We start from the raw sequence: 15,384 nt of genomic DNA, 5'->3' as shown, positions 1-15,384 counted from the left end.
AGCGTTTTACACTGTTGTTGGAAATTCGATGACGGCTAATGCGGGAAAGGTGCCATTAGTGGCACCGACCTTACTGATTCTTTTTGGACAACCGCTTACCCTGCCCCAACGAACTTAGTTTTTAAGTGTTTGGTCAGGCAACACGCACGACACCAATGACAGAAAAGCTACTTGTGGTCGTGTTTAGAGTTACCTGATGGCTATAATACAATTATTTTATTAAAAGAAACTTATAGCAATGTCAGTAAATAATTTCAAAATGTTTATGAGTCAAAGTGCAGCCATATTAGCTCAGTTGTTGGAATTAATGTCCAGATTTTGTTGGGAATGCCACGTTAACGATGATTATAGGTATAGCTCTTGATATAACACGATTTGTTTTTGGCAACTCTTCGCTTGTTATGTACACCATCTAGCGGCAGACTACACAACTTCATGGTTGCTTACTTTGGCCACGCTCTTCGAGTGTCGTCGCAACGTCCTGCTCCGTCCAGAAGATTCGCGCACCTTCCGCTCTTCGCTTTGGATCCAGAACCTACGCCGACGTTTCTAGAATATTCTCGCTCGAAGTTCGGCGGTGGTATAAGTATTGCGTAATTCGGCCAACCAATCCAACAGGCCAGTTTATTGCAGCTTAAGCTTTAATGGTTTTAGTTCGTCACTGTTTCTGTTAAGACAGAGTTTGTGCATTGTACCTAAAGTTACAGTCTTCTTAGTGCAATACGATTCAGAGACATTTTGTATACTTTGGTTTCCAAGTTCGGAAGCAATGGAAAGCAAGATGAAGAAAAAAGCGTTGGTCTGCTATGAGGCTTGAAAGTGTGAAACGAGGCTTATTTGGCATTCCAAGTGAAATGAGTGAAATGCAGTTACCCACGTACGCTGACGTTATGCGACATTATCATTGGTTTCGAAGTGGTTTAAGTGATGACGAAAGTGTAACTAAATTACCAGTGACTGACATTTGTAAACTAGTTGGACAAAGAGTTGTACATATTTGTCGTAAAGCAAGCATTCCTATGGTTTCAGAAAAGAAAGTTTTTGACATGCTGAAAACATTTTGTAGTAAGTGTCGCACCAAGGAAAAACATTTCAGTCGACAAGTACAAGAAGCAACACTTCGTGCAGGGTTTGTTGCACACGCGGAAAAGTCTCTTTTCGGTATTGCGTCTTGCAAATGTAAAACCGCCCAAGATAGCAACTGTGAGAGGACACGCAAGATTCCAAAACGAGAATTCAGGTTTCTTTCGGACCAGAGAACATCACGGTAAATGAGCATTAGTAACCTTGACGTCCGAACAAGCAAATCTCTGTCAAAGATGTTTTCCCGTAGAGTGAGCAGATTTAAGGGGCAGACAACCAAGAAAGACGCTGGAAGTGTTGAAGCAAGTCCATCAACTAGTGGAATTAGGCATAGGCACAGGTCAAAGATATTGGCGTCGTCAGGGGAATCCAGCGAAGCTGTTGAACCGGGAAGCACGTTGGGATCTGACTTCAAGGCGCATCTGTCTTCAAAATACAGCGGAGGCAGCGTTTAGAACTGGAGCTTCAGACAGACAGGTTGCTTTGATCGCTTCTGTCGTACTTCAGGACGCGAGACTCATAACGCCAGAGGACAAAAATCTTGTTGTTGACAGATCTAAGGTACGAAGAGGAAAAGATAAACTGGGTAAGAAGATCCAGAAAGAAAAGGCTCACCTAGTCCGGGCGATTACAAGTATCTATTTTGGTGGGATAAAAATGATGCAACTCTTGTGCGAGAAAATTAACGGCAAACTACGAAGACGAGAGGTTACAGAAAAACATATCACAGTTCTATCGGAGCCCAGTTCAGAATACTTGGGTCATGCCACACCTAAGTCAGGCACTGGGAGGATATTGCCGACTCTACATTGGAGCTTTTAGAGAAGAACCAGTACAACGTGTCAAGTCTTGAGGCAGTCGGCAGCGATGTTGAAGCCACGAACACAGGATGGGATAACGGTGTGATAAGTCAGATATAAAGATCCCTAGGAAAGGAACTGCAGCATCTCATTTACCTTCTTCATACCAACGAGTTTCCATTTCGACACCTGGTTACCGAATTGGATGGTTGGACGACCGGACCCAACGCTTTTTCCGGCCCCATCGGAAAGAAATTAAAGGATTGTGAACGTTCACCGATCGTCTCCTTCACACTCATTCCCGTTGAATGGGTGTCTGAAAAAAAAAAAAAAAAAAAAAAAATGGTTTAAGCAACGACCAAAATTATCTCTTTGAAATTTGTAAGGCTGTTGCTACAGGAATGTGTACTACCGATTTAGCAAATAGAAAACCAGGACCATTATCACATTGATGATGGCTTACATTAGCCTGTAGGATGCTTCGCTGCACTACATCAGTACTGATAAACCTAGTTAAAATTTGTGTCTGCTTTGCCAGTACATTGTTAAAGTATACGCTCCCGTCTGGTTTTCAATAGGGCGAAATCTTCGTGCGAAATGGGCGCCATGCATCCATCCAGCATAGTTAAGCTATCACGTTTCCTGCCAGAAAATCTACAACACATAGTTCATTCTGTTCTACAAAAAAAAACGGATACTACGCTCATCATGAAAACCTGCTGATAGTGATGACAGCAGATGAAAATCCGCATACTCGAACGTTAGGCTGGAGAAGGATAAAAAGTGCCGCAGCCAGAAGACTCCGAGATCAAGCCGCCCACGTGACTTCAAATTAAACTTTACAGCAGAAAATTATTACGACATGATTGATTGGCCTAAGTGTCTAACAGAGCCGCCAATCACACGAAACATAATGGATCAGTAGCTTGAAGAAAACATCCGAACTTCAGCTACTCTAACAACAACATTCCCTTGCCATAGTCAAGCTGTGGAACGCACAGTGAAGCTGGTGTCCGAGGTAGCGTCGAAAAAGTGCGGCCAGAACGCAAGAGATATCTACGTTAGAGCCAAACTGAAGTCTAGAACAAGAATGCCCCGCTTCGAGACCAAGAAGAACTACGTGACCTAAGGTCAAATGTCAACGTATGCCTACGGAGTGGGTGGGTGGGCGGAACTCGATGTGCAACCACCTCCCCATGGTGAGTTCTGGGTTATTTTTCGTACAGAGCAAAATAAGCGAAGAGTTGCACAAAGAAAATCGTGTTATATCAAGAGCTATGCCTATAATCATCGTTAACGTAGCATTCCAAACAAAATCTGGACATTAATTCCAACAACTGAGCTAATATGGCTGTACTTTGACTCATAAACATTTTAAAATTATTTACTGGCATTGCTACAAGTTTCTTTTAATAAAATAATTGTATTATAGCCATCAGGTAACTCTAAAAACGACCACAAGTAGATTTTCTGTCATTGGTGTTGTGCGTGTTGCCTATCCAAACATTTAAAAAACTTTAAGTCCGTTGGGGCAGGGTAAGGGGTTGTCCAAAAAAAAAAAATTAAAAAGTCAGTAAGGTCAGTAACGGCACCTTTTCCGCACTAGCCGTCATCGAATTTCCAAAAAAAGGGCAAAACACTCCATCCTAATACTCATGCCCATTCTCTATTGCAGTCTCCTAAATTGGAAATTTTATTGAACGATTATTCACACTGCTAGTGGCGACATAAGCATTTCTTGAGGCAAGTACATCAAACTTGTTCACATGTATCCGGAACAACCTTCTGTATGTGTGAACATGTAGTGATTCCCCCGTACTCCCTCACCCAATTAACTAATATATTTATGAGTTGTTAGCAACATTTTCTGTTTGCTAACGCCCATCATTCATTTGAAAGTTACTGACAGAAAATTGTAGAGAGCATGTGCATTTTTTAAAAAGTCGAATGTACAGAACATATTCTAGAAAATATCAGGTAATTACAGTGCCAGATTTAGGTTTGGTGGGGTCCTAAGCTATTGAAAGGGGCCCTTTATACGTCAAGCTTTAGGGGTCCTTTTTACGTCAATTTTTTTTTTTCAGCGACCAAATGTCGCCGTTTTTTAGATTTTAGATTAACATTGCTGTATGTTAATTTATGGACCTAATGGATATGCAATGGAAACAAGGGCCCATTACAAACAGGACTGGGAAATGGGGGCTCCATTATAAGCGAGGTTGAATAACAAAGCCTAAAAAATAGAACCCTATTATTTTCTTCATAAAAGCCTAGTACAACAATACAAAACACCATTGTTGTATGTGCTTTTTATCTTATTTGCTTTTTCGTGTTATCTGTTACATTACAATGTTTTTTTCTCTAAATTTTTTGAGCCTCCAAGTAAGTGGGGCCTAAGCTATATCTGATTTAGCTTATACGTAAATCCGGCACTGGGTAATTATCATCTAGATGTTTTTTATGCATAATTTATTTATATGGTTACTGAGTTTAGCATGACTGTCAAGTATAAAATGGTGACTAATCAGAGAACAGACAGGGTAGCATAGTGGTTAGCGATACACTGAAAACATGAATTCAATTCCCCTCCTAGTTTCGTTTTTTTATTGTTCTTTCAATTAGGGTGTAGGTACCGTTTACGGCCACTTTCATGTTATTAGCCCTTTATTAAGCTTAATACTGCTTTCAATCAATCGAAACAAAGCTTATTAAAAGCACTAGACTTTAAGCAACAGATTCAGTCACTAGACATTTCAATCTAATGAATATTGATATGCTGTTACATTTTGTATGTTGTGATGCACACAATTCTCCAATTTCTTGTGAAATTTCTTAAGAGTTTTGAGTTTTTCAAAAAACTGTAGAAAATTCATCTTGCAGCCTAGAAAGTAGAAACTTAGTTCTCTGGTAATAAAAAACTATATTTTCGTTATAATGCTATCGTAACTGCCAGAACCTCAAAACACAACAAATAAAATACAGTAGCCATTAGTGGGTCGGAATATTCCGTAAGTAGCCAGTTATGGCGAGTAGGTGGCCATAAGTGGTTTCATACTTGTCACTCTTTATGGCCATCTATACTAATTTGATTGTTTATTAACAAAAATAATAAAAAACAGTATTTTACACTGTAACACATTTTTGCTATATGCCTAAATAGGCAAATCCACTAATAGTCCTAAATATGAAGTTAAATTTAAAGTACAAAATAAATCATAGTTTGACCAAAAAATAAAAAATAAAATTTCTTAACCTTACCTAATAATATAATGGAACGAAATATAACAGGCCTACACTACTACACTCGGTATAAAATACTGTGTAGCCTATATGTAGACTTAATGAAATCTCTCTGTGTGATAGAGTATGTTGGTGTAATATTAAACAAAATATCAATTTTGAGTATGATAGTCAATGTTTCAAATGAGTAAATTCAAAAAGTGATTTTAAGCTTAGCATCCCTTTCAGCAGCGAGGCTATATGAGACGTGGACCTACTGATTAACGTGGAATCCGAGCCACATTAGGTCCCGGTGGGAATCAAAACTGGGTATCCCACACCAAAGGAGCGTACGCTAACCACTTAGTTACGAAGGAGCTCATGTGGACTCAAAGAAAGCACAATTTGTAATCATTGAGAATGACATATCATAAGTAAATATTTTTAACATAATTGATAAATTGCCAGAACCCAGCCTTAAAGAACGGGGTCGAATGGTGGTAAATGTGTTTCCTGGAGCTGTAAAACCACTTGAAAAACACTACAACATTGATATTGTTGTATGCTCGACTAGTTTTGATCTCTTGTTATTCTATTGAGCTCATTTTGTTATTCTATTGAGCTACTTCTTGTTATACTGCAAACTATTTATAAAATGTACATATTTAGTGCTAAAGATAAATACATTTTGTAATAGCCTATACATAATTTTAGCATTCAGAATAAGTAGGCGAGAGCCCTATACCTAGATTAATTTCATGTATAAGTAAATGATCTTTCATGTGTTTTTACTTAATAAACCTTAATTTGGAAGTTGATTTATTTTGAGTGGGCATAAGTGTTAAAAAAAAGTGACCCATAAGCAGAAACAGAATGGCCAAAAGTGGTGAAATGTGTATTATTTTTTAAAAATGCTTTTTTACCAACTTTTTAAGGCAGTAGATAACGATTTAATACGAAAAATGTGTTCACAAGAGTTCAAATTAGAAGTATACCCTTTCAAATCATAAATACTGGTAATATATCTTACAAAAAAATCAAAAATGAAAAAGTCCTTAAAGTGGCCATAAACGGTACCTCCACCCTATGTTACCTGTAAGTTCGTAGTTAAAAGTACTCCAGTCCTAACTGCAAATTGCAATAAACTTTTTCAATTCTTATGTTGTAGCTATCACTGAAATCTCGAGCTTTAGATGTTGCAAGTGGTGTGTACCAAGCCTATGATGCAATTCTTCATAGCTAAGAAGGAAGTTGCAAGATGGTGAAACGTGGATAATATTTACGATTGTTAATTCTTCCTGCATGATCGTAGAAAAGATACATTCCACCAGTAAGTAGCGACATACTGCTAAATGTACAGTAGATATTATTGTTTGTCGGTGCTACGTTTTAATTTGGTATACTCGTGATATGCCAAGTGTAAGATTCTGTGAACAATCTCCTAAGACACATTTATGTATATGAGTTTCATGATTGTACTATTTTATTGATGTAAGATAAGATAGCTAAATGGCAGTGGATTGTCTTTTTTTTTCATATGTTAATTATATTGAATAAACACTGTTAAAACCAGTTCTCGATTGAGTCTTTTTTTCACCCATTCCGGTGATATCCATTATACATGTTTCATTGCTTCATGACTTTTGTATATACAGAATGCCAGTTAGCGAACGACACTTCAAGACAGTGGAGACATGTGACACTGCTACCTGTTAAAGTAAGGAATTTAAAATAACACACATGACCAACAGCAGGTATCATGGTGTGGATAGCTATACCCTACAATGATCGTTCTCTTCTGGTGTTTGTTCAAGGAACATTAACCATTGCAACATCCATTCAGAAATCAAGCAACACCGTCCTTACGTTATCCATGTTACCCAACAAACTCTTCATGACATACGTCAACTTCTCTGGCCTCCTTAACTACTAGACTTGTTTCCTAGTGAACATGTGTAAGGTCAGTTTGACAGAGTTTGGACATATCACCAACCTCGAGGATAAATTGTGATGAACTGCGCAGATGGAAGAATGTAGAACTGTATTCCCCAGAATGACATCCAACAGACACTTCTACCGTTTTCATTACCAGAGTGCAATTATTTGCATTGCAAATGGAACACGGTGCACGTTTTTTTTTTCTTCTTTCTTGACGTGACACACACTGTACCCTTATGTCCAAAATATGTCACATGTCTTTAAAAATTACATAAATATAAGTAACGCTTTTTCTTATGAGAGAAAATTTCAAATGTGTTCTTGGAAATGTGCAGAAGAAGAAACACTTATTTCCGATAAAGTTATCTCAAGAAAAAAAAAGTTAAAAATTATAATTAAGAAAAGAAATCTCCAAACTTGTCATTGCCAAATTCTTATATATATATATTTCTTGAACGTGGCAAACACGCAGCGAAATTTATGGGAACTTTACGCTTTATTAGAAGTACAACGTAAATCTCTCATATTATTAGTTACTATACATATCCCACAGTCCTAATATGCGTAGGTAATGGACATTTTACACGTAACAAACGACTAAATAGAAATAAGTCACAAAATACGCAAAGCGATCAGGCATTTTGTGTTCGTGATTTTCTTATACGTTTACCAAGTAAGTGAATTTTAACTCACGTTCGTAGAATAGTTGGTTAGCGTGTAACCTCTAGGTGTCACTTTCTCCATGAACATTAATTTAACTCTTGTAGCCTAAGTAAACTTTAATAAAAGCTTGTGTCTGTCAGTTCGTTAAAGAACCATCTTTTGTTCCAAAAATGTTTTGTAGTATTATTCTAGTTTATTTGAATATTTGCAAATAATTCAGATTTATGTCTTTAACAAAAATTTTAGGAATGATGAAAAAAAAAAATTAAAAATGAAAAGATTGGATCTTGGCCAATAATTAGTTTTTGGATCTGGAGCCACAAAATTTTTGAACGGTCCCTAAATCGAGTTTTCGTATTTTTTTATGGGATAAGCACATAATACTGAGTTAAGCGATAGTTTGGGTTTGGCTACACTATATGTAGTTCTCTAGATATAAAGCTTAGAAGAAAATTTTTGATTGATATATATTGAATCTTTTGATCCAAAAATATTAAAATTATCAAGAATTTTATAAAAGTTGGAAACTTCATTCCAATCATTGTCGTAGTCGAAAAGTTCATATATGAGCAGTGGTGCATCTACACGGGGAGGGGGGATCCACCGGGTCCGAACCGCTTTCAAAACTTCTTAACTCGACATAGATTTAGAGAAATGATTGATGCAGCATAAAGATTTGACCTTACACTTCATCTGTACTTTTTAATCTTATAAAACCAATCTTGTTCTGTACTTTTTTTTTTTTTTTTTTTTTTCAGAATATATTGGTGACAGCATTTAACAATTACTTACCGTCTTGTCGGGTGTAGAATAATACTACATAGACGTACTGCCTTAGTATTGTACTCCATCCCAAAAATTTGGACCCTTCGTAAGAAAAGCGTGGGTGCGGGCCTACATATGAACACACTTTAATGAAACGTTACTAAAATAAAACATTTACTTCGAATAGTCTCTGCAAGTAATAGGTAGAAAATTGATATAAATAATGAACGTAAACTATTAGTTGTCGATTAAAAGCATAATAGGGATACTTCTCAACCCAAGTAGAAAATTCACTCTTTGCTTCATGAAAATAATAAATATTTTACAAAAATAATTGCAGAAAAATAGTTTGATAATATTTATTGAACAAACGTAAATAGTGGTTAGCATTGGCGTTCCGTAATTGGGACTCTCCAGGTTCGAATTTTGATACTAAGCATCCTGACTGGTGATGTTGCAGTTCCACTAGACGAATGCCGGAATACATATGTTAGCTTTCGCAAACTTTCTATAAAAGTTTGTTCCTTTATTGCTGATGTTTCAGTGTAAAATGGCTTTGTTGCTGTATCGGAAATCTTTTTAGTAAACAATTGAATAAAATATATATTATGTATAACACATTCACCGTGACTTGGTAGCTGATTGAGTACGAAACTGAAGTCATGCCTGTAAAATACTAATACTGGTATACAAAATTTTGCTTATTATTATTTCTTGATGAATTTTTATGTATTTTGGCCCCCTGAACACGAATCTGACACTTATATTTATGTAGTGTCAATCTTTTCAGTGATATAAGCATGTTTTATTTTTCTCCTATACTGATTTATGCAGAGCAATTTGCGTGCTTTTATTTCAATATTCGCTAGGTTTTATCGCATTTGTTATTAAAGATAATTGTTCGGAGTAGCAAACAGAGAATATAGATTCTAAAGATTCATAGCAGAATTGTAAATTGATTAAGAAGAGTTATGCAAATGTGAAGCTGATGTTGGAGAAAACTAAATATGAGGAACATCAATGGGACGTGTGTGGGGATTTCAAAATTGTTGGTTTTCTTATTGGGTTGCAAAGTGGTTATACTAAATATTCCTGCTTTCTATGTCTGTGGGACAGTCGGGCAACTAACCAGCATTATGATCAAACCGTGTGGCCTGAAAGAACGGAGCTTATTCCAGGAACACAAAATGTGATAAATGAAGCATTAGTGCCCAGGAAGAAGATTCTCATGCCAGCATTACATATGAAGCTGGGATTGGCAAAACAATTTCTGGAAGCTCTGGATCGTAATTCACCTGCCCTACAATGTATCAAACAAATGTTTCCAGCTTTATCAGAGGCATTTTCACAGGGCCTTAGATTTATGTCATACACTATAGTGCTACACTTAAAGAAAAAAAAAAATGACGGATTTGGAAAGAAACGCTTGGGAGGCCTTTCATAAATTGGTGACGGGATTTCTTGTGCATAACCGAAGTGAAGCGTTTGATCACCAAGTTAAGACATTCATTGATCAATATCGAGCATTGGGATGTAGAATGTCTTTAAAATTACATATGCTTCATTCACACCTGGATTTCTTTAGGGAGAATTAAGGAGATGTTAGCGAAGAGCACGGGGAACGTTTCCATTAGGACATTCAGGTAATGGAAAGCAGATACGAAGGAAGGTGGGACTGTGCAATGATGTGTGATTATGTTTGGGGGTTAGTCCGTGACGAAGTGAACGTTTCCCACAAAAGGAAAAGAACCACTAACCTTCACTTTTGACTACGGAATTCCAGTACTTGATGAACACTTTCCTCCAATCTCAAGTGCTTTTGTATATATTTTTATAAGAAATGTAATATTTATGTATTGCTATGTAGATTTTTGTTACCCCGAAAGTTGATGTCCAAAATGTGTATGTTATATTTGTAGTTCAATGTTCGTATAAGATACAATTGTATAATATATTACTGTTTGAGTAAAATCTGATATGCTTATATCATTACAAATTTTGACATTACGGGAAAATAACTGCCATACTCGTGTTCAGCGGATGCAAATCATTAAGAAACCAATGAAAAATCAACAGAAGCATGACTACAAGGTTTGTATTATGCTTGTAGTTCAATGTTCTCATAAGATAGAATTGTATAATATGTTACTGTTTCAATAAAATCTGATATGCATATATCATCACAAATTTTGACATTACGGGAAAATAACTGCCATACTCGTGTTCAGTGGATGCAAATTATTAAGAAAACGACGAAAAACCAATAAGCACGACCTTGGATCAAAATTTGTATACCAGTGTAATACGAGCTGTTATACAAGTAAATGAAGAGAGTAACTAAGTTATTTGTTACAAGTAAACTGTTGTAAATATATGTGAATACAATATTGTACCCTCAAATAAACAATTAGCTTACAAGCCCTTCCAGTCCTCCCAGTTGGTCTAGCGAGTAGCGCGTGCGCCTTTGACGCATGTGATTCCAGGTTTGATTCCCGGTGGGAGAGTACAAAAGTTTAATATCTTCTTCATTCACTCCCATTAATCATCCGTCATCTATAGCCCTAAGAGGATAATCGTGGGAAGTTGAATGAAAATAATGTCATTCCATTTTTCATTTCAATAATTCCCAGTGATCTCATTGTCTCAGCCACCAATTCTGTGATAGTGTACATGATCATGTGCTATCGTGTGTACACAAGTGGCTTGTCGCAGTTGGCGCAAGTTTAACCCTTTTAAATTATGGATTTTTTTAAAGGTATTTTGTAGACTTTCATTCAATCATCTATTGCGTCAAGACTATTTATCGTAGGATCATGGTTCATACCCCGTTTTGTTTCTAGTAAAACAGTGTTTCCAACTGCGTCCGTAAAATTTCCCTAAAGTGTACCAAATGCGGGAAATTACCGCTCAAAGTGGGAAAAAGGGATTTTCTATTTTAAAAATCCCTTTTTTATCGCAAATATCTCTCCCTTGGTATAGGATACGATCATGCGAATGCTAAACAACTTTGCTTTATGGTGAAGAGAATGAGATACAAAGTTGTCTGGGATGAATAGTTTTGATGCTACAGCCGATTTACATATTTTCCCTTGATAATACCTTTTTAGTGAATTTCTATACTATCATCATCATCATCATCAAGACTATTCATTGTGGGAACATGAATTGTACCTCGTTTTCTTTGCCATGAACCAGTCTTTCAAACGGTACCACTCGCATGTCTCTAGCATGAGCCACAGTAGATAAAATTCGCAAAAAAGGGAAATTTTTGTCAAAAAATCCCTTTTCCCCGATTTTGGGCCCCTCTGGCCGGCCCCTGTGTCAATCCACAGAGCCCAAAAAAAATCTCAAACATGCTACATACTATCTGTAATAACTGTACGAAGTTTCAATGTTATATCTTCAAAAATAATAAAGGAAGAAAATATTGCCCCATGTGCAAAATGGGTTATCCATTGCTCACATAGGGGAAAACTGGTACTGTTTGCACATGGGGCAATATTTTTTCCCTCCCTTATTTTTGAAGATATAACATTGAAACTTCGTACAGTTATTACACATAGTATGTAGTATGCTTGAGATTTTTTTGGGCTCTGTGGGTTGACACAGGAGCCGGCCAGAAGGGCCCAAAATCGGGGAAAAAGGAATTTTTTGACAAAAATTTCCTTTTTTGCGAATTTTCTGCACTATGGTACATGCTAGAGACATGCGAGTGGTTCCGTTTGAAAGATGGTTCATGCCAAAGAAAACGAGGTACGTATCATGACTTTAGAATAAATAGTGATAATACTGTAGATACTTTACTAAAGTAATTGACTAAAAATGTGTAAAAAATGAAAAAAAATAAAGAAATTGAGATTTTTTTGACAAACGTCTGTTGACTCTAGCAACATGAGTCATACCTCATTTTCTTCAGCGTAAGGCAGTCTTTCAAATGGTACCACTCAAATTTCGCTATCGTGTACCTGTAAAGATAAAAATGGGGAAAAGGGAAATTTTTCTTTAAAAATACTTTTTTTCCCATTTTGGACGAGATTTTCCCGCTTCTGGTACATGATAGGGAAATTTGAGTGGTACATTTCGAAAGCCTGTCTCATAACGAAACCAACGAGATACAAACCATGATTCTATGGTAAATAGTAATGTGTCAGGAATTTTTTTGAAAAAAAAAAAACTTCTCAAATATACCCTTTTTTAAAACCCATCGTCCATGTTTGTGACGTCACAGCTCCCAGACAGAGCACGCGAGGCTGCAAAATGCCCATAAAATATGTTCTATGATGCTTCCATATTTGAATGAATGCAGAAAACCCAATCTAAAAAGTTTTACTAGAGACTTATAAAGTAAATTTCGAAGGTCGACGCCATGATACAGGTGTTGTGCCATCATAATTTAAAAGGGTTAAATGTGGTGTTTCTCTGGCTTGTTCAAAGAGTCGATGCTTGTTAGTGACATTTCTTTGTTTATCTCTGCTACTAGCCGTTTCTCCTTTAAGGCATCTACTTGAGATCCTCTGAACAGTTCTAGGTTGTAGGCCGTGCTTGTGTATTGTGCAGCTTTCTTATCATTGTAGTCTTAGTCAATAGAACAAAGCAAATTATTCCTTCCTACATGGTGTCTATCACACAAATCAAGTATAGGTAAATGTCTTTAGAGAAGTCGTATTTTTCATATGTCATGCACTACAAACGAACTTCCTATTATCCAATTCCGATTGGTGGCAGAAACAAGTGTTTTATGCTGAGAATTGGTACATTTAATTAGTGCACAAAGAAATCAAGTCCACTTTTGATATTTTGGACATATTTCACCTTTAAGATCTTTATTTGAATCTACTTTCAGACCTTAAAATATCTATGTCCAGGTATTGTAAATAACCCTATAAAGTGGAAGAAAAAACAGTTAAACTTTTTCATATAATTAAACGTTTCCTATAAACTTCATGCCTGTTCTCCTCACAACTTCTGTAATGTGACTTGATTTTTTGTGCTTCGAATGCCCAATTGTCTTACTGAATACCATATCAGAGAGTAAATCCTAGAGACATGTTTTCTTCCTACTTTACAGTGGAATATGCGTGAACTTAATTTTATGTGGGTTATTCAATAACTAGAAACTATTTGTGGACTAGTAATAGCACTTAGTTTTTTATTACCTTACGTTAATCTCATACATTATCATTTAGTCTAATATATCATTATAAATTAATTGTTGGAAGTTTAGCTTCTTGTAACACCGAGGCTTTATAAGACCTGGACATACAGTTTAAAACGGAATCCGCAACAAATTCACTTCTACCAAGAATCGAATCCGAAGTTCCCGTACTTCTTTCACGAGGATACCATTTAGCTGCAAGGGATGCAGCATAATTTAACAAAAGTTTTCATTCACTTATATTTGACCATTTCTAAATTTACTTTGTAGCAGTAACGTGGGATTCGATATACGTATACCATTTAAGATCGGTAAAGTAAATGTAACTACGATACATAGTATAGTCTACATATCAAGAACATATTTCATATTTGTATTCTAACCTTCGCGACTTTTTGAGGTAAATGCGGAAAGATCCTACATTTATTTATTTATTTATTTAATAGCAGAAATATCCGTTCCTCGAACGGAAAGAGTAGGTTTATTTGAGAAATGTTTGGAAGGTTTATGTAAACCTTCCTCCTCTTAGAATATATAATTCAATTCAATTCAATGTCAGTTTTATATATTGAGATAACGATTATAGAGATTGACCCCTTTCTCCCTTAAAGATGGAATTTTCGAAAACGTTGTAGCATGCGTTCACTTCTTATTAAGTAGAAGTTTATATACTGTACAAAGCTTCATTGTCATAATATTAGAGATATTGAATTGTCATAAATTTTGACCCCACTATCCCCCTCAATAAACATTTTAATGAAACAGATGATGATAAAAATTCGCCTCGAGCTAAGTGCTACCCATGTTTAAGAAATCATTTCAAACGGTTAAACAGTTTTTCCATGATAATGGGACGGTATTGTGATCCGAATATGAAAGAAATCATTGTAGAAATTGTCCCTTCCCCTCTTTAAAAGCCGAGTTTTTAAAAACACTAGAATACGTGTTTATTTATTTTAAATTCGAAATCTATACACCGAGTTTCATGTTCCTAACTTAGAGGTTTCATGAGATTACTTTCGATATAAATTTTGAACCCTCTTTTTCTATGCATTTTAACGAAAGTATCATGATAAAAACCCTTGCTCGAGGACACTGTTAGTTATGTTCAAAAATTAATTTTAAACGTTTCAGTTTCCTAACATGATTGAGACTGACTTTAATATGAATAAAACAATTGTAGAAATTCCCCTTCCCTTCCTTAAAAGCAGAATTTTGGAAAACGCTCGAGTATATGCCTACTTATTTTTAATGAGAAATAGTTTATATATATATATATATATATATATATATATATATATATATATATATATATATATATATATATATATATATATACCGAAGTTTATATCCCTAATTTGAGAAAGTCTGAGATACTTAATTTTAGCGTAAATTTTGAACCTTTTTTTTTTTTTTTTCCTGTTTCACCCGGGACATGCCAAGATGGTATCTTTAAATACAGGTTCTGATCGACTTCCAACCACGAGTGTGTTTCCAATTGTTGTTAATGATGTTAATGATTCCATTGAAGATTGGTCCAATAGGTCATATCTGGAAGTTAATTAAATTAATAACTTTATCATATTAAATATTTTTATTTCACCAATTAATATAAGTTTAGGAATTAACAATTTACAAGTATTAGCACTCAGTACTCTTCAAGTTCTCTTCTGGTTTCATATAGAGATCTGGCAACATTGAAGTTTTGTTTAAAACGGATATAACTTCTTGAGATAATAGGTAAAAGTATCTCCCTACTCT

The 15,384-nt window shown here is 35.7% G+C and overlaps 1 protein-coding gene across 2 annotated transcripts in view; it reads left to right on the top strand.

Moving 5' to 3' along the window:
• The window catches only part of AP-1-2beta (adaptor protein complex 1/2, beta subunit), a 68,831-nt gene extending 62,157 nt beyond the window's left edge, over positions 1-6,674 (top strand). For both annotated transcript variants that reach the window (XM_081766249.1, XM_081766259.1), the window contains one exon: positions 6,271-6,674. In XM_081766249.1, coding sequence (XP_081622375.1) covers positions 6,271-6,345 — 75 coding nt within the window. In that variant the 3' untranslated portion in view covers positions 6,346-6,674. The remainder of the gene's footprint in view (positions 1-6,270) is intronic.
• The last annotated feature ends 8,710 nt before the right edge of the window (positions 6,675-15,384 follow it).

Source organism: Thermobia domestica, chromosome 1 (assembly GCF_964235325.1).
Source record: "Thermobia domestica chromosome 1, izTheDome1.hap1.1, whole genome shotgun sequence".
In the NCBI taxonomy this organism is placed as follows: Eukaryota; Metazoa; Arthropoda; class Insecta; order Zygentoma; family Lepismatidae; genus Thermobia; species Thermobia domestica.
The sequence above is the reverse complement of the archived record's forward strand: the minus strand, read 5'-3'. Positions and strand labels throughout refer to the sequence as shown.